Consider the following 25,579-nt stretch of genomic DNA (forward strand, 5'->3'; position numbering starts at 1 on the left):
TTATATAAGAGGCTTCCTTGGGTTAGATCCAAATATTAAGATCCAAATAACATTCAATCTCATTTCATTGTAGGCAAAGTCCAGAGAACACATTGTTTGCTTATTGGCATAGATTTTTCTGTTTTGTAACATATCACATTAGGGCTCTTATATTTTCAATGTATACCCATCATGGTGAATGTGAAATATAATCTTCCAGTCCTTTTTTATAATTTGAATATTAATAGGCTCACAAGCAATATACAGTATTGTTCTGAGATATAAAAACATATGTAAGTGATAATGATGCCATCTTTAATGATTTATTTAAGTCTTCTGGATTGTGTTTTAGTTTCATACAAGAGAAGACAAATTTATCTTTTTCTCTTCATTATGTGTATATATTATGTGTGGGGGTGTATACGTTGGCTTCAGGTGCCCATGGAGGCCAGAAAAGGACCTCAGATCACTTGGAGTTACAGGCAGTTGTGAGCTGCCAGATATTGGAACTAAGAATCCAACCTGAGTCCCATACAAGAGCAGTAAGCATACGGAGCCACTGAGACAGCCCTCCCATCTCGAGGTTAGGTATTTGTCTTTTATTCAATTCATGCAGCCATGACATTTTTTGGCTCAGTCTTTCTGATTTTTATCTAATTATATTCTCTTTATTTCTGTTTGAGATGCTGTCAGTCTCAACTTCACCGATATCCACCTGCCTCTGCCTCCCAAGTGCTAGAATTAAAGATGTACTTCCATGCCTGGCCCTAATTACAATTTTCTATAAATATTCTTTCATTGTTTTCTACCACTGTACCTTTCAGATCTCTATAGTTTTCTGCATTTTTCTCTTGAACACCATATAATCTACATTGTTGATGATGAGGATGGTGGTAGTGGTGGTAGTGGTGATGATGATGATGATGATGATGATGATGATGATATTACTATTTGGATTTCTTAAATTATAACTCTAACTTTAGAATACCTTTCTATGATCACTGGGAGAAAACGTGGTTGGCTTTACTCTTACTCCTAAAGATGAGGCATCAATGTTAATCCCTGATGTTGATAAAATATAAACTCATAATGTTGAATCATCAGAACTTGGTTCCCCCTCTCCTCCTTTTTCCAGTATCCAATGGACAGTGACAGCTTTCTTATTACCTCCTGCTGGTAAGTAGCCCATGTCACAGATTTAATGTTTTTATATATAATTATGCATTGGGGGGGGGGAGCTGTAAGACAACCTAGTTGCTGTGTGCCAACACCACATTAGCATCTTTATCTGTCAAATTAGTAAACTTTTGTTGCTTAATAGTTTTTTAACATATTGTTCAATATGAAAAGGTGCATGTCAGTTTATTCTGTGAAAAATATCTTCTGGATACCACAGGGCTATTGTACACCTATGGACTCTCAAAACCTATGACTGCTGTACAAGACCTGCATAAGACTATATCCAGTGTGGGAGAAAGCTCACAAGGCCAGAACCCTAACTGAGGAGCTCCATGCAGTTACTACTGGGGAAGCAAGAGCCGCTTGTCTTCAAGGATAAATCCCTTCCACCTGGTTGCCTGTGGCACAGTGAACAATTTTTCTGATTTGGTTTAAAAGTTTAATCTCTAGGAAAAAATGTTTGACATCATCCCATATTCCAGTCAGAGTTACTATGGTACCAGTGTCCTTCTGGCATTACAAACATGAGAAGGCACGCACAAGAGAAAGAGAGCTCCAGTCATGTATTTACCCTAATCCACGGATCATCAGCTTCTCCTCTTCCTTGCCCATCCTCACACTCAGCAGAGATCGGATCTGACCGAGCGATGCAAGCAGATTGATGGTGTCCTCCACAGAGACACCGTTGATAGTGTAGGTCTTTGGCAGTGCTCGGACTAGACCCCCGATGCCATCATACTGCCGATGTAGCAGCACAAACATGGCCCTCACCAGCTCAGGGTCCTCGATGACAGACTCTTGAGCCCACCGCACCATAGTCTCAGAAATGAGTTGCTGGAGGCTGGCTGCACGGCAGGTTTGTGTCAAGTAGTAAAAGAACACACATCAGACATTTTAACTCCAGAACCTCAGAGCTTTAAATGGGTATCACAAAAGCTAGAACATTTTAAGAATACTTGAAATATTCTTGATAAATGTTATCTAAATATTATTATTCTTTCCAGAGAGATCATAGGTAGTTTATTATGGATAAAAGTAAGCACTTCTGACTAAATAATATTTCTATAATTAAGATGAGTTATTTAGAGTTATAAGCTGTTATGGTTTTAATGAAAAATGTTCCTCATAGGCTCATGTATTTGAACACTTGCTTTACAGTGGGTGGTGTAGCGTTGGGAAGGTTATGGACTCTCCAAGGGGTGGAGCCTTGTTAAAGAAAGTATGTCACTGGAGATGGGTTCTGAGGTTTTATAAGCTGGCTCTGTTCCCTGTGATCACTGTGTCAGGGGCTTCCTGCCCCTCACCCCAGATTCCGCACCTTGGTAAACTTCATCCCATAGGAACTGTTTGGTCAAAGATGCCTTCTCTTAGCTTGTATTTTTATCAGAACAGCAGAAAAATAACAACTACTTTTGAGAGCCCACAAATCTGCCAAATAGCACAAGGAACCAAAACTTTTAGTTTTATGGTGTTTTTTTTCTCTGACTTTCCTCCAAGAAGGTCTGACACCACTATAACTCTAACGGTTCACTGTGGAAAATTTGGATCTAAATTGTCACTTAAAATGCCTCTGAAAAGGTTTGGTTGTTCAGGTATAACTAAACTGAAGAAAATCATATCAGGCATACAAAGCTATCTGTGCATAATATGCAACATAATCTCTTTTAAAGTTATAGAAATCTCCAAACGTCTTTAAGTAAAATAGAGGCGTGTAAATTAGGTAAGGTAGATGTGGCTGAGGTGCAGTGAAGCTTAATTTCTGTCATTAATATATCAGTTCATTCTCAAATGAAGCTATTTTGTGCCTATATTTAATTTAAGGGGAAAATAACAATCTACCAAATGGATCCAAATAAAAACAGTGCAAACAATTGCCAAATAGTCCCACATGCCACAAAATCCCATTGTCATGATAACAGGCAAAAGCCATAGATACATTAGCAAATGTGGCTGGCTAGGAACTTAGAAAACTAGCTGACAGCAGCCAGGCTCAAACTTGGTTATGTCTCTAAATGATAATTTTATGAATAGGGTTTTTAATTTTTTTTCTAGAAAGAACCTTTATGAAACCAGTACTGTAGCTTAAATTTGGTAGGATCTTAGAAATGTGGTGATAAAAATTTAGATCCAATGGCTCTGCTCCATGACCCCTTTAGAATTAAAGTACACTTTTGAAGAACTCAGAGTCCAGCAGGGCTGGTTTATTTAGCTCCAAGGACTGGCAGCCATTTTCAAGGTCAAATAGTATACAATTAACCAGAGATGATTCTAAATGTTTAGCAGTGGTTTTGAAAACTTAGAAAAGGCTTCAGAACCAAATATTGTCATAGATATAGATATCTACTTAGCCTTAAAAGGAATGGCTTAATTTTATATAATCATTTCAAATTTGTTTACACTATCTATGAGGGCTAAGTCATTCCCTTTATAATTTCTCTGGGTATGTCTGTTTGCATTTGTCTATGTATATATACATGGATATAAATAAGGTTCAAGGCAAGAGATTCATGTTGATGTGTTCCTGAAGACTTCTTCCCTTTACCTTATGAGTCAGGGTCTCTCAATAGCTTCAGATAAACTGCATAGAAAGCAAGCCCCCTGGGTCCTCTGTCTTTGCCTCCCAAGTACTGAGATTATAGGTGTACACTGCTGCTTTTTGCATGGGTGCTAGGTATACAAACTCTGATCTTCATACTTACACTGAAAGTCCTTTACTGAGCCATCTCCCAAGCTATGCTTCCTCTTGACCAAATACCTAAATGTCAGATACCAGGCAGCTCATGCCCTCCACAATGCAGCGACCTCTCATGCTGCTCCCATGAGTACAGCGGATACAACCATCTACTTGCAGGTTTTACAAGCCTGGACTTAGCAAGCTGAGCCTTGAAAGTTGGGAGCTCCTACTGAATGGGTGTTCATTCTCAGGACGAGCAACTATCACTGCGAACTAGACCAGGCACCTGTCAAATGCTTACAGGACTTTCTGGAGTCACTTGCAACTGGTTTCTCAGCTTGCTTCTTCTTCAGGTAGGTCACCTTTTCTACCAGGGACAGTAGACGTCCTCTGATTGTTAAGTCATTGCTTCCATCTAGGGATCCATCTTCATCCAGTTCGATTCCTGGCATTAACATCAGGGGGAGCAGAAAAGGAAACACTTTGAAAACAGTACATAGTTGGGAACTAATCTCAGGCTCTCCAGGCTTTCTGTCTTCAGCTTCTAGTGAGCTTTCAAGCACCTGACAGCACCTATTAGACTCTCTCCCTCTTTCTCTTTCTCTCTTTCTCTCCTTCTCACTCACTCTCTCCCCCTCCCTTCCTCTCTCTCTCCCCCTCCTTCCCTCCCTCCTTCCCCCCCCCCCTCCCCAGAGCACTCAGATAGATTCACTTCTCGTCTCAGCATCCCTCCCCACTTCCTCTTTTCCCCCACTTCTTATTATTCCAGGACCATTGGCAATCAGGGCACACTCAATGAATGAAGAACAAAAAGGCACCATCAGGAGTCAAAATCAATTCTGCCTTTTGCCTGACCTTTGCAGCATCAAAGATTTTGAATACTGTTAGCCTGAACCTTATCCTACCTGTCTAAAATTCACAGGACTTCTATACTCCTCGCTTCTCTCAGTGTTTTCAATGAAAGGTAGAGAGAAAGGCATAACTAGATGCTGTAAGCTAGGGTATGATTTGTACCTACAGCAACAATTCTGCTGTTTGCAGTATAATTTATTGATATTATATAGACAGCATAATATGTAGGCAAGTGGGTTTTCATTCATAAAATTACTGTGCAGTATGATACTCTTAATATTTTCTAGAATACGATAAGCATAAGCTGACTGGGGATACATCTGTCATTCATATTACATATATGTATAAAAATCTAGCTAGTTAGTTCTTTACTTATATCTGCTTATCTATCTACATCACTGGAAAAATTACAAATTAATTTTCTGTTATTAAAACTCAAACCTAGCCGGGCGGTGGTGGTGCACGCCTATAATTCCAGCACTCTGGGAGGCAGAGGCAGGCGGATTTCTGAGTTCGAGGCAAGCCTGGTCTACAGAGTGAGTTCCAGGACAGCCAGGGCTACACAGAGAAACCCTGTCTTGATAAAACCAAATAAAAATAAATAAATAAATAAATAAATAAATAAATAAATAAATAAATAAATACAACTCAAACCTTTCACATCATTTCATAATGAAATACAGGCCTCTGTTTCTTTGATTACTGTTATTCAACTGAGTAGTTTCCCTATCAGGTTGGTCTGTAGGTATGCCTATGAAACACTGTCTTGATTGTCAATTGATAGAGAAGTAGACAGGCCACAATGAGTGTCACCATTAGCTAGGAAGGTAGTAATACAACATGCTGGGAAACTAGCTAAGCATAAACCTGAACAAGACAGCAAGCAGCATTTCCTACACCATTTCTTTAGGTTCTTGCTTGGATTCTGGCCCTGACTTCCCTTATTGATGGACTGGGACCTAGTAAGTCCAAGCTAAATAAGTATTTCCTCTCCTAAATTATCCTTGGTCATGATATTTGACACAGCAACAGAGACTGTCAGAGCAACAAGTTTACCACAGTGAGTCATTAGGTCCTCATGGAAATCTAGGAGTTGGTCTCGGATTTCTTCCGGGCAGGGGCATTCACTTTTGTCATCCTTAAAATTGAGAAGCATGTTAATCTAGAAGAGAAAAACAACAAGACGACCAACAAGAGAGGAAAGAATGGTAAATCTGAATTCAGGAGCATTCAAAATCTCATTTCTCATGAGCACAAATTACTCCCCTCGACAAGTGAAAAGCCACTTCTATCATTCAACCCAACCAAAATCACAAAATAAATCAATTTTTCTTGGGTTCTGGGAGATGAAAAATAGTTATAACTGTGTAGAATCCTCTTCAGGTCTACTAAATGTTAGAATCATAAACCTTAACTACCGGTGTTTTAGGGGATAGATAGGAAAAAAATGCTTTCTGTTCTTCCAAAGGAAACAAGTTTAGTTCCCAGTGCCCATATCAGGTAACTTATAACTTCCTGTCACATTCCTCCAGGGGATCTGACACCTTCTTCTGACTTCAAGGGCACCTACACACACAAAGCATACACTCTCCTACATATATGTAGACATATGTGTGCATATGTATATATGTACATATATATATATATACACATATATAATCTATCTTTTTGAAGTATTTGATTATATTCTTTACAATTTTATATGCTCCACATACCCATACTTTTCTAACAAGGGCTCTTTGTGCATATTTTAAAGAAAGGTTTTGGGAAGGATACCAATTGGAAGAGAAGAAAAGATCTAAACACAATAGGAACCACACAATAGCTATGCTGCTGATGGTTTTCATATTTTATTCAAGCTCAGGACTCTCCCTCCCTTCTGCTTATATTTTAGTACCAATAACATTAAATTCACAAACTAAGATAAGAGGGCTTTGATGTCCTCCTATAGTTTTCTTTTGAAAATGTTTATAGTTTATAATGTCCTTTTATTAGAGATTTGAGATAATTACAGATTCATATGCTCTTAGGAGATATAATAAAGAGAGATCACACATGCCTTTATGTATGACTTATGTGCTGGTACCAGCATTTCTCCAATTGGGAAGAATTCTAAAGTCTTATCTCTCTCCTTGTCCCTCTAATCTCCATTTACAATACAGTCATCTTAAATTCCCTACACACCCAGTCAGGACAGCAAAAGATAGTTGTATAATATCTACTTAACTCCTAAACAATATTTGGATAAAGCTAAGAGATAAAATGTGTTTTTATTTATGTGTGTAAGCCTAACACTTTCCAGTGTTTTGTTTTGTTTTTTTTTATTTTTCTTTCTCTATTTTCTTCTGCCATCTGTCTTTTCCTTTCTGTTAAAAAAAATCTTTAGGTTTTATTTTTAAATAGCATGTGCAAGATTCCCTAACTTTACATTTTATTGCATTTAAATGCTTGGGGGGAGGTAGGGTAGGCAGATGCCTTAGAGGCCAGAAAAGGTTATCATATGTACTGGAGCTAGAGTTATAGGTGGCTGTGAGCTTTGAACATGTAGAAGCTTTGAACCGAACTTGAGTCTTCCTGGAGAGGAGGAAGCAGACTTAACCTCCGTATCATCTTTCCAGATTCTTCTTTTTAAGTATCTCAATGCTCACTTCCTCCTGAAAGGTCTTTTGTGCAGCATGTAGAGCTCTGAGCTGACAGGTCTTCTCTTTCAGTGGTGTGGACATACCTCTACCCCATCATCTCTGAAAATAACCTACTGCTACTCAGACTTATCTTCCCTCTGCATGTAAGACTTCATTTCTTTCAAAACTTTTTCCTTGGCCATAATTTTCAGAAACTCAGCTATAATATACATTGGTGTGAAATCCTTTGGGTTTTCCTGTTGAGGGCTTGGCTGCCTTCTTGAATCTAGTTGCATGTCCTTTAGAGGAACAGTTCTCAACCTGTAGGTCACAACCCCTTTGGTGGTCAAATGACTCCTCCAGGGGGGTCACATACTACATATCCTGCATATCAGATATTTACATTACAATTCATAAAAGTAACAAAATTAGTTATGAAGTAGCAATGACATGATTGTATGGTTGGAGGTCACCACAACATGAGAAACTATATTCAAGGGCTGAAGCTTTAGGAAAGCTGAGATATTTTAAGATATTTTCTTCAGTGACCTTTTTCAGTCTGCCTATTGCTCCTCCTTTGCAGCTCAATATCATACTGAGATCCTGTCTCTCTTTGCTGTCTCTCTTCTCTCTTTTCCTCTGAGGATTCTTCTGCACTGCTCTCTTCCAAGTTAAAATGCCACCTCTGCCATCTCCATCCTGTTCTCCAGCCCATTTCTCTTACTAGCTATTGTATTTTTTTAAAATCTAAAATGCCCCAGATTCTTCTTTGGCCCTTTCTTCTTTGCTAAGACCCTTCTGGTTTTATTTTTCTTTTCTAGAGAAGTTTCGTAAGCACAGCTTTGTCATAAAAAGAGCTGCAGTCTGAGTGTTGGCATCTTCTTTGTTCACTTAGACCTTTTCTGGGTGTAGTCAAAGGAGAGATTTTTAACTCAAATATGAACATTTTCAGTGTGATGCAATGAACTCTGGATCATACTCAAACTCTAGCTAGCATTCTCTGACATTAGCCAATGGAAGACTGTAGAGAAAGGGCCCTGGGACTACTGGCCCTTTCTTCTACAAGGGTGCCAACCTGAAAGAACCTAGTCTCTGTTCCTGGAGTGGAGGGTTTCTATTATTTGAAGTGACCCAGGCTGGTAAAAGTTGACCTACCTCTGGTTGAATATTGTCACTATTTATGGAACCTCAAATTGTTACATCCTGACTTCCTTGAATCAACTCTAGTTGACCTGATGCCTTTTACTTATTTATCAAATAGTATAACAACATCTCATTGAATAATAAGTAATAGTTTATTGTAAACAGGTAAATTCTTTTGGTGAAACTGAGACTAATCAAATGATCAAATGAATATAGCTAATTTCAACAGAACAGAAAAGGAAAAAGCCATTCATAACTTATGCAGTTTTGTAATGCACAGATTCTGACTGCTCTAAAACTCCAAAATGAGACAGAAGCTCTTTCCTTCCACTCTGGTACCTGCTCCTGTGGTGGTGACCGGAACTCCTTGGTTTTCCTGGCAGTGAGTGCGGCAGACATGTTTAAGGCTTGCATGACTTCATTATACCTGAACCGTTGATTGTCTTGGAGTTTAGCTACAAAGTCATCTGAAAAGGCTACAATGGCTTCGATCCGGTGCCGAACCTGGCAGTCACAGAGGTACTGAAGCAAGAGGCACATCTGAGAAGATAATTTAAAAGATACACATTAGCATTAATATTTAATGTATATCAAGTTATAACCAGTGTTAAATGTTCTTGGTTTCCTATTCTCTCTAAAACACAGCATCTTAGCACTTTACAAGCAGAAATGTGCTTAGTCTTACTGAATGAAGTTAACAAGAACAGGCCAGCATAGTAGATACATGCCCCTGGAGGAGGTAATCACTCAGAAGTCCTCTGCAGTGCCACAGGCAGAGCAGCCTATGGATAAATAAGGAGGGGTTTACAAAGGGATCTTCTGGTAGAGTTTTCACGATTGGTTGGAAAATAGAATGCCTTGCTTTCAAAATGCCTGTAATTAGATTATAACTCAATTGTTGGAGGAAGGGTATGGTAATGTAGCTTTAGAGAAAGAACACGGAGTGAACTTTGCTGAGCAGAAAGACATCATGAATCCATGATCCAGGGCCAGAATATGGTGGTCATATACAAGCTGATTATGAGGTGAAAGTTCACTCTTAAGTGGCTAGCTCAGTGATTTCTTATAGAAAAACCAAACAAATTTTAACTAGTAGAGTATCTGTTGAGAATGTTTGTTGCTAAGTGTGTCTGTGAAAGATGTGAAGATGTAGCTCTGTGGTAGAACGCTTGCCAAGGAGCAAGTGTGAGGCCTTGAATGCAATTCCAAGCAATACAGGGGGGGGGGGGGGGGGAGGAAGCCCAGATCTCAGGGGCTTGAAGGGACGGCTCAAAGTTAAGAGACTTTGTTGTTATATCAGACGCCTTGAGTCAAGTTCTCAGCACCCAAGCCAGGGGGCTAACAACTTCCTAACTTCAGCTCTAGGGGATCTGATGCTCTATTATGACCCCTGTGGGTACCAGTTCTCATATGCCTGCACTCCCACACAGATACATACATGTAAACAAATCCAAATACTTTGGAAAGGAAGTTGCCTATTAAAAGAATATGAGTCAAATTTGGAAGAACCACTACTATACTTAACACCCTTTGTAGTAAATACACAGTGGTCCAAAAGAAAACTTGAAAAAGTCCTGTGTGTCCTGCCAGAGCCTTACAAATACAGAGGCAGATGCTAGCAACCAACTATTGGACTGGGCATGGGGTCCCCAATGGAGGAGCTGGAGGATGGTCCAGAGGAGCTGAAAGGGTTTATAGCCCCATGGGAAGAACAATGATTTCAGTCACCCAGATGCCCCAGGACTCCCAGGGATCGAACCATCAACCAAGGGGCACACATGGTTGCAGCCAAAAATGTGACAAAGGAAGGCCTTGTTGGGCATCAGTGGGAAGAATGGTCCTTGGTCAGGTAAAGGCTCAACAGAGGCCCGAACAAAGGGAAATGGGGGTGGGAGGGATGGGGGAGTGAGGGTGAGGGTGGGGGCAGTGGGGGGGGGTGGGGGGAGTTGGGTGGAGAGGCATATACATGGAGGCAGGGGAAAGGAGAAGGGGGGGTTGGAAGTCTTAGGGGAGGGGGGATATCAGGAAAGGTTTTACCATTGACAATGTAAACAAAGACAATATTCAATAAAAAAAAAAAAGAAAAGAAAAAAGAAAGAAAGAAAAAAAAAGTCCTGTGTGTCAATATGGTATGTATGATCATTCCAACTTAATCTCATCTTCTTTCTCCAAGTCTTTTGTCAGGAGACAGCAGGAGAGAGCTATGTCCTCGGGTCTAGACAAGTCTGACTGCTTGCTGAAGAAACAGACTCTGGGCTGCCCTGTGACCTCACCTCCTCTGCTCTCTTTAGAGCAAGCACCTGGCCTCTCCAGCCTCAGGCCCCATGCAGCACTGCCTGCTGTATGTATCAGCACCTGGGACCCTCTACCCAAACCCCCTAGTTTCCCTATCGAACCTTACCTTCTCTACCTAACCTCAGGTTAAAAATCACCACCTGCAAAGACCCTTCCTTCTCTTCCTAACAGAACTCCAAAAGATCCTTCTTCTAGTGATTCATCTTTGGCAATTCATGATCAAGTACAAATCTCCCTAGAGACTGTGCATTTCTGGAAGGCAGAACTCATACCTGCTTCCTTCTGTCTACACCAAGCATATGGTCCAGAATATTGATATTGACTGAGGTGATTAGCAAAACTAAACTAATACCAATGAACTAATGCCAATAACTCAAATGTCAAACTAAAGCATGGAAGAGGCATGAATTAAGCAAACTTCATAACCCTCCACAAACACAAAGCCAAGCAATGTCTAGACTCCTTACATAGACGTTGGAAAAGATCACTCTTGCTTTCTCAGTGGAGGTGTATGTGCATGTTCTAGCATGGACAACAGAGGAGGTGGGAGGAAAGGGGATGCGTGTGCCTTAAATTCACACAATTATCATGGGGGCCGGGGCGGGGCGAAACACTTATGAAGAAACATGGGGAGACACACAAATGCATGGGTAGTGAACAGTGAAGGTAAAGAACAGAAAGTCTATTTATAAAGAGCAACACAAGAGAGAAAGGAAACCAGGTCCATCTTAGAACTTTAACACTGACCAATTCTGAAAGCCCCTCCATTTTTTTTCTGCAGCTACCTGTAGCTTAACAGGCTCCGGGAGTTTCATCTGGAGCAAGCCTTCCTTGGGCCTTTGGCCCCCTTTGGCTTCTTCTTCACCTTCCAGCTTGGAGTCTTCTATACTGATCTCCTTCTCTGGGGTGCCTCCTGCCTCCTCGGGAGCAGCAGCTTCCTTAAAAACCCTGGGCTCGATCAACTGCAGGATGTGTTTCAGATCCTCATTGTGAAAGACGCCCATGATGAGCAGGGTGTAGAACAGCTTGATGAGAGGCACAAAGAGGAACTCCGTGGTCCCGCCCACAGGGTCCCGCGCATGGAGGCTGCCCTCCTTGACCGCTTCTGTGAGCATCTGCATGGTCTTGGCCTTGAGGATATCCAGCGGAAACTCGGGACTGTACTGATAACAGTCGTTGCTAATGCTCACGAAACTAGGGGAGGAAAAGCGCATCCGAGGCCGGAGGGAGGTGCTGAGGCCTATGCCGGGTAGGCCATGTTTCTTGTTCTCATCGGGGAAGAGGGTGATGCTCTTTGTCTCCTCTGTCATAGGGACAATGAACTCGTTGTTCATCATGAGCCTGGCGGTGGCATAGGAGCTGAGGTGGATGTCGATCAGCAGGTCATAGTAGCCAGCTCGCAGCAAGCCAGGCATGTACTTGTTCTCGATGGCGTAGAGCAGCTGAGGTTCGTCCACGTGGCTGCACAGCGCGTGAGCCACCCGATGATTCCCAAGGGCGCAGACAGCCGAGTACAGGCGGAGCGTGTGATAGTGAAACTGTAACAACTCCTCCTGCTCAGTCAGCTCCAAGATATCGACTGATCTGTGGACGGGAGGGGAGGAGAGTTAAGGGAGCAGGCACCCACATCTTTTAATTTTCTAACATTTACCGACTTCACAGTATTTGTAAATCATTTCTAGCTGGCTTACACTTTTTGCTGTTGTTTTTGTTGTCATTTATATTTTTGTTTTTGTTTTTGTTTTACTTAAAAGATTTAAGCTGAATGTATCAATGCTGAGTTCATCTAGAACTTCCTTCATCCTCCCTGGCAGTGACGCTGTAAGCACCCTTTTAGATGTGAGTGTTTCAGCCCAAGCCTGAGACTCCCCAATGTCAGAGCCTGAAAATTCTTCTGGGGGGGGGGCAGGAGGAGGGAATCTGCTTTTCCTTTTACAACAAGCTAACACGAAGTGAAAAAGAAGGCTTTTCCTTGGGCCATAGTGCCACTATCTCTGCACTATGACCCCGACAGGGCAGACATGGGTGAACAGAGCTTCCATCCTCAAGCCTCTTGCACAGACCCCACATCACCCACCAGGGTACATGCATCTAGCTCATAAAACAAGAAAATGCAAGAGGCATTTTCCTCTTAGCAAACTAAAAGGGTGATTTCCTGAACCCCTCTTTTAAATAATTATTTTATTTATTCTTTGACGACGTCATATACTCATGGGTGTGAGGGCATCCACTGGAGTGCGACATAGGCCTGCTGGGGACTACACACCCTTAAATAAATGAAAACTGACTCCTTTTCCCAGTGGCCATCAACTACCACTAACTAACTATTAGGGGCTTTGTGAGGACCTTCCTGCCTATCCACAAAGCTGACATGCAGCCGGCCTCAGCAGCTGCTGGGAATTTTCAAGTACAGGGATTCAGTCATATGCAGAAGGCCATGCTTTGTGGGAGGGGTAATAAGGATGAGTCATCTGGGGGATAAGCACTCTATAGTTCGAAGAGTCACTTCACTTTGACTGGTTGTGAGTCTCCCAGATCCTGGCCTCCTCTGCCATAAGAACCATCTCTGATGATGGTGACCTCATCTATGTCAGCCTGGGCCTGTAGGTCAGTCCGCTCTGTTTCTCCTAAACCACATGGCCAGGGAATGCCTAACACACCATTTCTGCTATTACATATGGTTTCTTGGCTATGTCCATATGTCCTACTGAGTCTAAATTGCATACATAGTGCACAGGAGACACTGGCATCAGAAGCAGAACTATGACATAACCCTCATGAAAACAAAGACCTGCTCATCCAGAACGGCTTTCCTCCACTGTTTTCTTTCTTGGCCGTCAGCCTTGGAAGAGCAGTAGAGGACCCACGACCCATAGAATTTGAGCTACAAACAAATGCTCACTTGAGAGCTACTGATTTCTCTAGGTTGTTTGTTAGTTTTTCAAAGTCTGACAAACACAACTCATAGCTTTAACATCTCCTGAGGGAGGAACGATTTCCTGCCTCAATACTATTCCTTTATTCATTTCTAGAACACATTAAGCACTGTGGGAAGTGTGAAGAGCACAAGCTTGCCGCCGCTGAGGAGCTCCCTTCCCAGGTGAAGAGGCAAAGCTCCCTCCCTCCCCAAAGAAGAAAATAAATAATAATCGCAAGGCTGAAGAGAGGGCTCAGAAGTTAAGAGCAACGTGCTGCTCTTCCTGGACCAACAGCAGGTGGCTCACAACTACCAATAAGTCCAACCTCAGGGAATCCAATGCCCTTTCTGGCCTCCATCTGAACACCCATGCCTTATACACATATAAAGAAAAAAGAAAAGGAGAAATAATTTGGACATGATGGTTCATGCCTTCAACACTAGCACCAGGGAGGCAGAGGCAGGCAGATCTCTTTGCTGTTGAAGGCATCTAAGTCTACATGGAAAGTTCTAGGCTGGCCAGGTCTTAAAATTAAATAATAATGAAAATGGAAGTGAGGAAAAACACAAAATGCTGGCGCATACCCTCTATGTGATCCCTGCTATGATCCCCAACGTCCAATGATTTCTTATGTCACTAGGGACTCTTCCCTTCAGGAAAGCAGGTCTTATCAGATTTCCCTGTGGCTGCAGGGGAGCCTGACACAGACTAGGTCATGACTGGTTACTAAGGTCAGTAAAGAGGGTGATATTGTCACTTGAGAACCTGTCTTCCCTGGTTGTGGTTATCCAGGTGCCTTTTGCCATCTCAAGAACCTAATTCCAATTACTTTTTTCAATGCAGCTGTGGTTCTCACATTTAGGAATATCTTTAGTGAAGGTTTAAACTACTCTTTTACATAATGTATTTATCACAGACAATATCAGTGATAAAATGCCTTCAGCTTCTGATCATGCCATCATAAAATATCCTAGTGTGTGTAAAGTTTTCTACCAGTAGAAAGGAGAATCTTTCCTGCACAAAAAGTAACTCTTCTTTGGTGCTTTCTTTTCTTCTTTCTCATAAAAAGTTACCTCACACAGAAAGAAAGAACTAGATCAATCCAATCACCTAAAGAATATACGTGTATGCATACATACATACATACATACATACATACATACATAACCAATAATAATAAATAAAAATATCGAGAATTTTATACATGAATGCAATAAACTTTCATAGTATTTATTACTTCCCCAAACTCCTTTGGAGTTACAACACACACACACACACACACACACACACACACACACACATACACCATCACCTTCTCAACTCCATGTCCTCTTCTTTCTTTAAAGTATGTATGACATATCTCTTACTTTAAAGTATGTCTTTAAGTCTATATCCTACTGACTCCAGCTAGTGTTGCCTTGTCCACCCAAGAGCAGGGCTGCCCACCGAGTCCCAAGCACCCTTTTAAAGGATAGTTCACTCCCCTTCTCTCACCAAACTCCGGTGAGGGTCTAAAATTCAGCCCAGTTCCTATCGTTACTCTTAGACCACAGACTTGAGAAGGAAAGTCAGGGAATATAACGATTCTATTCTCTGTCTTCAAGCCAAGTCTGCACTTAGTTTCTGACCTAGTGTGCCCATGTTACCCTGACACCTTTTGTTGGTGCACAGCCTACAAGCCTTAGCTCCTAACCCAGAACACAGACAGCTGAAATGAAAGCTCTGTGATGTTAAGGCAGCCACAGGGAAAGACTGGGAACCAGAAAGCAGATGGCCTCTGTGCCCTAACACTGCTGCCTAGAACACACATAAGCCTCAAGTACTCTCATGGTCTTCATGGGTTTGCTCTTTAAGCTTCTTGGACTCAGCTTTTTACATGGTTAAAATGAAGGATTTTATAATACGGTTCCTAGTATCTTACCCCATGCTCTACCAGTTCTGCACGTTACTGCTTAAGTAAGTCTCATAAATAACAAAGTAGTTGAGAAATAATACACTTAAGCCTGAGCTACAAAGGCTCTCTCCCCCTCGCTCCCCCAGCGTCCCTTCTCTCTCCCTCCCTCTCTCTCTCTCTCTCTCTCTCTCTCTCTCTCTCTCTCTGTGTGTGTGTGTGTATGTGTGTGTGTGTGTGTGTGTATGCAGGGCAGGGTACACTGTATGTGCACATGTGTAGTGTTCAGAGGCCGGTCTTGGGTATCATTCGTCATGAGCCATTCACTTTTGGGCTACCCAGTGAACCTCAGAGATACACTTGTCATCTCTACCCCCTCAGCACTGGGATGACAAACACGGGCCACCATACCAGGCTTTCTGCACATGGTTTCTGGAGATCCAAGTCCTCACATTTTACCTTCTGCACCAGACCACTCTTTTGAAACACCCAATCCCCCCCTCATGGAGACTCTAATTCCAAACACCCCATGCAATGGTGAAAAGTGCCTGAGGCTCACCTGTTCTCCTCAGGGATATGGAGGGACATGAACTGCAGAGGATCCAGGCACTGCACCATCCAGCCTTGGCGTTCACTGATTCGAGAGACGTCCACCTTCAAGAACTGGTTGGGCATCCGGCTCCACAGGACATGTGACAGGAACTGTACATGCAGACGTGGAGGACACTGGGGCACAGGGTTTTTGTGTTCACTCTTAAACAATCCTGCTGAGAGAGGCATCACATTCTAGAGCATGGGGTGGCAGAGAGAGTGAGAGTGAGAGAGAGAGAGAGAGAGAGAGAGAGAGGTTATTGTTCATGTTATGTCACTTGGGGCTGCTAATTATATTCTATATAGGAAAGAGCTGGTGTAAATAAAATACACTAGGAGTTGAGATTGTGCAGACAGAAATAAGAGAAAACTGGTTTAAAATTTCTTGCAAGAACAAATAGAGAAAAATATGTCAAGAAAAAAGCTGAAATGTCAAGGGTTTGGGGCAGGGAAAACAGTTAGGGATGTGTCTTCCCCATGAGTGCCATGCAAGTATGACCAGGTTTAAGCCTGTATCCATCCCGTTGCCTCACAGGGCGCAGCCCAGAGGAAACTGGCCAGCCTTTTGAGTACCAGACATTTTGACTTGAGGAGATTCTACTAAGCTCTCTCTCATCATCTCTCCACTGTCACCCTACCCTACCCCATGTTAAGCATATTCTATCTAGCTGGCAATATACAGAGATGGCTGAGTGGATAAACCCATCTCTCTCCCATGAAAGTCAAGAACTTGACTTTAACCAGCATAGTTCATTTTTTTTTCCCAACCTGGAATGGGCTGCTTTAGCCAGCCTTAATTCCTCTCATTTCAGAAGGAAAGGTCTATGCTTTGTTAGAAGCATATGAAGGTTTCTGCTTTTCTGTTCATGTTTGATGCTGACAACCTATCTGCTTGCCTCCAATAGGAGCCTATGACAATACATATTTGCCATCTCTGTCCCGGCTTCAGCCTTTCCTTCCCTTTGGAGAGCTGTGGACTGCTTTCTACAGGAGTTCTCCTTCCCGCTATTACTTATTCCCTCTTATGACTAGAAAATACAATTACTACTGAGCCCCTGCACTGTCTTAGATACTGAGGCTATGTTAACAAACACACCAGAGCCTTTGCCTCTTACAATTTCCACTATCTTGTTGGAGATGTAAAGAAAAGAAGGACAGGAGGCTACAAAGGAATCCCAAGAGAGCTAGAGAATGGGGACAGCAGCACAGGAGAGAGGAAGGGCCATGTGTGAGGGAAGGGATGGAGATCACAGGTGTTTCAGACATGGATTTTCATCCCTAGGGAAACAAAGATTTCAATGCTCTGAGCAATGGGATGCTAAGATCTGACTCATAATTTAAAGTAGTGAAGATCACTCAGATTTCAGTGTGGTAAGACAAATAGCAAGGATAAAGGAAACCTCACTGGGCGGCTGCTGGGCTCGTTCCCTGGGAACTCACAAAGCAGTGGAGAGAGGGAGGGAAGGAAAATGTCCTCCATCCACACAAAGTCTTGCCACACCACATTCCTTTCTGAATTTGCCACACTATAGCTTCTCCTACCACTTAGTGAAAATTCTTCTGCTCCCTTCATCAAAAGTCCTCCTTGATAACACATCTACCCATTCCCTCTGCTCAAGGTACAGTGACTATTTTGTATTGCCTTTGACCTGTGACTGCTGCCACTGAAAGTCTGCACACCCAGTGACTGCTGTAACCTGCCTCCTCAGTTTCCCCAAATGTTCCTGGTGGCTTGTTCTCAGCCTCACTCAAAGATGCCCCTTCCTTAGTTGAGTCAATCAGATCCTCCACCCTTCCATCTTCTCTCTCTATATATTAGTATTTCCCCCCACTAACTATCAAGGACAACTCCCACCTAATCTCTGGATCACTAAAATCCTTAATTTCCAGCACAGTGCATGCTTCAGTCTGCCTCTGTCTCTCTGTCTCTCTGGCTCCCTGTCTTGCCCCACTCTGTTTCCGGAACCCTATCTCCAACTATAGATATATAAGTATATATGCATGCATTATACATATGTAAGTTTGTTGAGAAAATATAGAGCATAAGGGTGGTAAGATATTTATCTATGCTGTTTTCTCTCCACTAAACAGACACTGAGAATCACATTGTGTTGTTTAGCAAATATGCTAAGCAAGGTGCAGGTCACTGGCTCAGCCTGGAAACACAACCAACCATACTTACCTACAGGACACCTGGCACCCAACCTTACAGTCAGTGATGAAATCTAATTTCTTCCCTCAGTTTCAACAAGCTCATCTAGCTGTGCCATGAACATTCCCAAATCACCCAAACTAGAATAAACTTTAAGTATTCAGCCTTGCTTCCAGTGCCCTAACCCACGTAACTAACCTTATTAAGCCAATCTGGTCAGGCTCTAGTACCTTCTCCCAGGAAGCAGTATGAACCCTTCAGTTCCTCTCCTTTATGAGTCTCAAGGACCTACACAGCCCCCATGGACACACTATCAGATCATCAGTACACACTTACTCTCATTCTGCACCTCATGATCCTATCACAGTACTACTGCCCCAGGACAAACCACACTGAAGTCAAGACCCCTCTTCAAAGGTCAGTAAATACCTCGACTAAACAAAGCATGCCAACTTTCCAGCACAGCATGTGCCATGCACCTCTCAATCTGAACACACTCTCTCTCTACCCAGGCCCCAGCAGAGCGCCCAGAATGCGGGCGCTTAACCCCCATCACTTTTGTTCTTCAAACTTCTGTTTTCTCTCTCCCTTTGCCAGGAGAACCTTCTAGTAAATGAACCATGTGAACAATGATTGACAGTGATCAGCTCTTAGATCATCTCCTCCTCCTCACCCAGTGTAGATTATCTATTCTTCCACTCATGTTTCCAGAGAAACCCATAGGTCATCATCTCCTCAGTGTGTGGCTTCAAGAACTGACATCTGGCTACCACATCAATGATTACTTTATTTTGTACAATTTGGTGAGGTACTTTTTCCTATATAAGCTTTGTTTTATTGAACTATATATTCAAAACAAAGAAGCTCTTGAATTATGTTATCACAGTGACCTAAGCTTTTCAAATGTGGCATGTGGCTGTCTTTCCTTTAAAGAATATCTATATTGGTGACTTAGCCATACCTAACTGTAGATAGAATAATAAGGAACATCTATATTGGTGATAATAAAATACTGCATCCATTTTAGAAGTACACACTAGGCACAAATAGAAGATGATAGGAATGCCATATGATGAAGGAATCTGTCTTGGTTAGATTTTATTCTCATCTTGATACAACCTAAAGTCACATGGGAAAAGGAAACTTCAGTCAAAGCTATAGACACCAGGTAGAGTGATACCCCAGCAGTCAAGAGCAGCACTTGAGTTTGGTTCACAGAACCTAGTTTTAGTTCCCAGCACTGACATGACAACTCACAACATCTATACTTCAGTGTCAGAGGATCTGATGCCTACTTCTGGCCTCTCCATGGACATCAGGCATGTGCAAGTATTTCACATACATACACGCAGCCAAAGCACTCATAAATTATTTTCATATGTGTTATATGAATGAGTACTTATATATGTATAAATATCTGTCTTCACAATGGGCTCATCTAGTGTAGGAGTGCCTAGCATATTGCAGCTGTAATCAGCACCGGGCTCCTGGCCTGTTTAAGAAAGCTTCCCGAACAAGTCGAAGAGGGAGCCGACAAGCAGCATTTCTCAATGGCTCCTCCCCTGACTTCGCTCAGTGGTGTACTCTTTCCTGGAAGTATGAGCTGAAATGAACCCTTTCCTCTTCAAGCTTCTCTTGGTCAGAGTCTCTTATTATATCAACAATAGAAATCTAAAATAGAGCCTTTCTTACCTTTATTCTGCCCAATTCAAACTGGAAAACATTGGGACTTGTAGCTTGTGCAAAAACTGCAGGAAATAATTTTGTGCTTGGCTCCACCTTAAATGATAAGTGAGTGTGTCACTGTTAGTAAAGAGAGGAGATGAAGAAAAAAAGCATTTCATTTACAACTACAACAACCAAGAGGCAGGTGACAGAAGGAGACTAGAGACTTCCCCTTCCATCTTATGAATATCCTGTCAATAATCCCTGGACTCATAACAGCTTGGGAGGGAAATACAGTTAATTCTGAAAGGTTTATGGTTCTGCAAATATACAAGAGAATTGCACATGTCATGATTCCATTTCTGTTTTCCTTCTCTCTTTTAATGAGATATTTTCTTTACTTATATTTCAAATGTTATCCCCTTTCCTCTTTTCCCCTCCGAAAATCCCTTATCCCCTCCGAAAATCCCTTATCCCAACCTCCCTCCCCCTCCTACTCACCAACCCACCCATTCCTGCTTCCCTGTCCTGGCATTCCCTTGGTCCTTCACAGGACCAAGGTACTTTCCTCTCACTGATGTCCAACAAGGCTATCCTCTGCTACATATGTGGTTGGAGCCATGGGTCCCTCCATGTGTACTCTTTGGTTGGTGGTTTAGTCCCTGGGAGTTCTAGGGGTACTGGTTGGTTCATATTGTTGTTCCTCCTCTGGGGCTGTAAGCTCCTTCAGCTCTTTGGATCCTTTCTCTAGCTCCTCCATTGGGGACCCTGTGCTCAGTCCCATGGTTGGCTGAGAGCCTCCACCTCTGTATTTGTCAGGCACTGCCAGAGCCTCTCAGGAGACAGCTATATCAGGCTCCCGTCAGCAAGCACTTGTTGGCATCCACAATAGTTTCTGGGTTTGGTAACTGTATATGGGATGGATCCCCAGGTAAGGCAGTCTCTGGAAGGCCTTTCCTTCAGTCTCTGCCCCATACTTTGTGTCTGTGTCTCCTCCTATGGGTATTTTGTTTCCCCTTCTAAGAAGGACTGAAGTATCCACACTTTGGTCTTCCTTTTTCTTGAACTTCATGTGGTCTATGAATTATATTTTGGGTATATTTTGGGTATTCAGAGCTTCTGAGCTAATATCCACTTATCAGTGAGTGCATACCATGTGTGTTCTTTTGTGAGTGGGATATTTCACTCAGGATAATATTTTCTAGTTCCATCCATTTGCCTAAGAATTTCATGAACTCATTGTTTTTAATAGCTGAGTAGTACTGTATTGTGTAAATGTGCCACATTTTCTGTATCCATTCCTCCATTGAGGCACATCTGGGTTCTTTCCAGCTTCTGGCTATTATAAATAAGGCTGCTATGAACATAGTGGAGCATGTGTCCTTATTACATGTTGGAGCATCTTCTGAGTATATGCCCAGGAGTGGTATAGCTGGGTCCTCAGGCAGTACTATGTCCAGTTTTCTGAGGAACTGCAAAACTGATTTCCAGAGTAGTTGTACCAGCTTGTAATCCCACCAGCAGTGGAGGAGTATTCCTCTTTCTCCAAATCCTTGCCAGCACCTGCTGTCTCCTGAGTTTTTGATCTCAACAATTCTGGCTAGTGTGATGTAAAATCTCAGGGTTGTTTTGATTTGCATTTTCCTGATGACTAAAGATGTTAAAGATTTCTTTAGGTACTTCTCAGTGATTTGGTATTCCTCAGTTGAGAATTCTTTGTTTAGCTATGTACCCCACTTTTAATAGGATTATTTGCTTCTCTGGAGTCTAACTTCTTGAGTTCTTTGTATATATTGGATTAGCCCTCTATTGGATGAAAATTTCCTGAACAGAACACCAGTAGCTTATGCTCTAAGATCAAGAATTGACAAATAGGACCTCATAAAATTGCAAAGCTTCTACAAGGCAAAGGACACTGTCAGTAGGACAAAATGGCAACCAACAGATTGGGAAAAGATCTTACCTTCTCTCTTAATTTCTGAGTTTTTCACCTTAGAAAATGTGTTTCCCTGTAGCAGGAGCAAAAGCCCAGGGCTACCTCTGACTGCATACATACCTGATAGTAAGTGCTTAGCTCCTTGCCATTGGCTATGAATGTGAGCAGCCCACTGGCAGCATCCACCACACAGCCAATCTCCAATCCATTGCTGTTGTTTCGTCCTTGCCCGGGGCTCATGCTCTCTCCGGCACACACCATATAGCAGTTGCTGCGTTTGATGCTGAATTAAAGAGAAAGAGCGATCCACATTTGTATGCTTGTATGGACACAGCTAGGACAGAAAGCGAGTGTATCTTGCAAACTAAGCCTAATTTATGCTGTGCAAGCAACAAGCTCATGCTGTAATGGGAGAGATGCAAAATGGGCCCAGTCTGTGATTCTGAGTAGTACGTCATTGACTGCAGGGGACAGTCTGCATCGGGTCTGTCGAGTGTCCAGATTTTACACCTAATAGAGACAGGCCACTGAGCTTGGCACCAAATAAGAACTGATCTGTACTTCCTCTGAAAAAAAAAACAAAAACAAAAAAACAAAAAAACAAAAAAACAAAAAAAAAAAAAAAACACTCAAACCAAACTTGACCCTTTTTTTCCTGAGGTTCAAAAAAGTTTAACTATAGAATAATCATCCAAATTTGAATTTTCACCCTGACACACTTGTTCTGTGACTGAGAAAAAATTTGTTCTAAACACTATCAAAATCAAATTCTATAAGAGCCATGAGTGCAGTAATACATCTAACCAAAATGATGTGCCTTTATGGACACTTCTGGTGATGCCACAAAGAACAGTTGAGTAGATGTTGCTGACGTTAAACTCCAGCTAACTTTACCTTCACCAGAACCTTCATTGGAAAGTTCTATCCCATTCTCTGTGTTTGCACTACAGCCAACCCATCACATGACTAGCAAGGAAAGGCCAGAGGCAGGCAGGAGAGGGAAGGGACAAAAACAAAAAGGCTGGAATGGCGTCCTTTCGGATTGTCCAAACGCAGGTTGCATTTCTTTGCGCTAGGCACCCGGTACTCAGTGATTCTCCATCACCCTCTGTTTCCAACTCTAACAACCCATCGTCACAGAATTCTACATGAATCGGGGTTTTCTTTACATCGGTGCCATCTTTGAAAATTTAACACATGCCATTTGGGGTCCCATGCTGCTATCAAATACTCTTTAAGGCTTTTGCATTCGCCCTCATCTGTCTGCGGCGGTGCCAAGAGAAGGAGAGCACATTTCCCAGGTCACTGAAAAAGGATGGCTCAGCTGAAGAAGAAAAGCAACACTATGGAAGACACTCTCTGAGACCTGTCACAGCAGATCAGAGAGGATCGCATGGGCGCACGGGGTTGAAGCGAATGGGAGGATCTTCTCTTGTCTTATTCTGCAAGGAAGATGGCCTTCTTCACTTTTTTGAAGGTTTGGTTTGAGTTCGGCGTTTTACAAATGAGAAAGGATGGTACAGGAAGTATAGCTGACTTACCCGAGGCCACACAGCGAGTCAAGGGCAAAGCTGAGGAAAGAATTCACTGTTCCTCAGTCGGAGGTCAAAGGTGCCCCTGGTCTAACCCTAAGCTACCAGCCCACTCTGTCTGGGACGTCTCCTCCCCGCTACACAGCCAGTCCCCAAGGTTTATCAGACCTCAGGTACTCCACCTCAACTCACCCATTTTTCCTCTGCAATACAAAGTCCAAGTATTGACAACCCTTAGTAGTACCAGCTGGAGAACATATGATTCTTACGCCAAAGAAGGCTGTATTCTTATTAATTTTTTTTGCTCTTAATATATTTAGATTCCTTGCTGGTTTGTATGGATAAGAAAAGAGGTCATTGGCATTAATGGCTTAATTACATCATCCTAGAAATGGAAATATTCAGAGTACAAAATCCAAGAGACAAGAGAATCTAGGCCTATTGATATTTTCTTTAGAACCTTACTCTGTGTGAAACTCTCTAAGAACCAACCTCTCGTGTACTTTTCCTTTTTCATCTCCTAGGGTGACGGTCACTGTGCGCACTCTGTCCAAATCGAAGCCTGTGTCGTACTGGTGGAAGTCAGATGTAATCCAGCCCACCCAGACATTAGCTGGCTCTTGTCCAGGAAAGATCCTCACTGAGTAATAGTACTGTGGAGACAGAAGAACCAAGTGTGGGTAGGGTAAAATAAGACAAAAGGAAGTGTGGGTGTCGTTTGAACCTTTGGATTTTCCAAGAGTATATCCAAGAGTCTTTATTTAGGATCACTTGGCTGAATGAGGATGGTATAGGCAAAAAGGGCTGGTATTAAAAAAGGACTAAGATTAAGTGGTCATGCGTATTTTCTGCTCTTCCAGAGGACCAAGAACCCATATTAGATGGCTTCCATATTAGATTAGCCGTCCATCACTGCAGCTTCAAATGATTTAAACCCTCTTCTGACTGCCATAGACAACTCCCTATACACAGTATTCAATCAATCTGGCTGTGTCTCTGTCGCTCTTTGTCTCTGTCTCTCTGTCTGTCTCTTTCTCTCTCATACACAGACACAAATAAAATATTAAGATTCTCTATGACAATAATGGGAGGTTGGTACATTCCTACGTATGTGTGTGCACATGTACATGAGAACACATATGTGCATGTAGGTAGATAGATAGATAGATAGATAGATAGATAGATTTTAATTTTTCTAATATCTGCAAGCACATTAGAGTTTCACCTCAGTCACAGGCCTCTTGGCATATATGCAGTTTTTCCTTTGTCTTATATGTAACATTTTGAAATCTGAAGTCACTGATTTGGCTCCAACACGTGAATATCACACTCAAACATAGAAGCACTCAGGGACTAGAAAGACAGATTAGCAGTTAAGAGCATTGGCTGCTCTTATAGAAGACTTGGGTTTAGTTCACAGCACTCTCATAGAAGATTATAACTGCCTGTAACTCAGTTCCCAGGGTTCAATGCCCTCTTCTGGTATGCATCCCCTATTGCTGCATATATATCACGCACACATCACATTTACATACAAGCAAACATGAATATATATAAAATAAAAACAAATAAGTTTTAAATACAGAAGCACTCTATAACAGATATAACTATAATTTTTCCAACTTGTCATCCTAGATATATAGTTCTGAAAAATTTAAATGGCAAAGAACAAAAGTTGGACTCATTGTAAAGCACAGTAAATGGCCTGCTCTCAGATAGTTTCTTAAGATTAACTAAACTATATGGACTTTGAAAAGTCCAGGAGAATTGTCAAATTTCATCAGGAAATGGGACATCAAAGCCTTAGTTATAGCTGTCTATAAGGATAATTACTTAAAATAGTTCTCATTTCTTAACAGATATCACAATACAAGTTTTCCTTCAAAATATCCATCTTCTAAATATGCCTAAAATATAAGCAAATACTTATTTTTAAAATGCTATTCAGCTGAGTATGTGCCACATACCCTTAATGCCTGCACTGCAAAGGTTGGAGCAAAAGGATCATTAGTTCAAGACCAGTTTTGACTACATAGTGGGGTACTGTCTCACAAAACAAGGACTGGGGGCAGCTGGTAGAATGTTCATCATCCAGGAAGCTCTGGATTCCATCCACAGCACCATATAACCTGGATGTGATAGCACATGCCT

At 42.0% G+C, this 25,579-nt stretch overlaps 1 protein-coding gene across 1 annotated transcript in view; it reads right to left on the reverse strand.

Moving 5' to 3' along the window:
* Ryr2 (ryanodine receptor 2) overlaps positions 1-25,579 on the reverse strand; it is a 466,338-nt gene that overhangs the window by 185,397 nt on the left and 255,362 nt on the right. Inside the window, exons 33-41 of the mRNA XM_052156653.1 lie at positions 23,921-24,081; positions 22,017-22,179; positions 19,988-20,074; positions 16,112-16,338; positions 11,529-12,327; positions 8,788-8,988; positions 5,741-5,846; positions 4,134-4,277; positions 1,730-2,003 (exon numbers count right to left, since the gene is read on the reverse strand). Coding sequence (XP_052012613.1) covers positions 1,730-2,003; positions 4,134-4,277; positions 5,741-5,846; positions 8,788-8,988; positions 11,529-12,327; positions 16,112-16,338; positions 19,988-20,074; positions 22,017-22,179; positions 23,921-24,081 — 2,162 coding nt within the window. The remainder of the gene's footprint in view (positions 1-1,729; positions 2,004-4,133; positions 4,278-5,740; positions 5,847-8,787; positions 8,989-11,528; positions 12,328-16,111; positions 16,339-19,987; positions 20,075-22,016; positions 22,180-23,920; positions 24,082-25,579) is intronic.

This window comes from Apodemus sylvaticus, chromosome 14, assembly GCF_947179515.1.
Source record: "Apodemus sylvaticus chromosome 14, mApoSyl1.1, whole genome shotgun sequence".
NCBI classification, from domain to species: Eukaryota; Metazoa; Chordata; class Mammalia; order Rodentia; family Muridae; genus Apodemus; species Apodemus sylvaticus.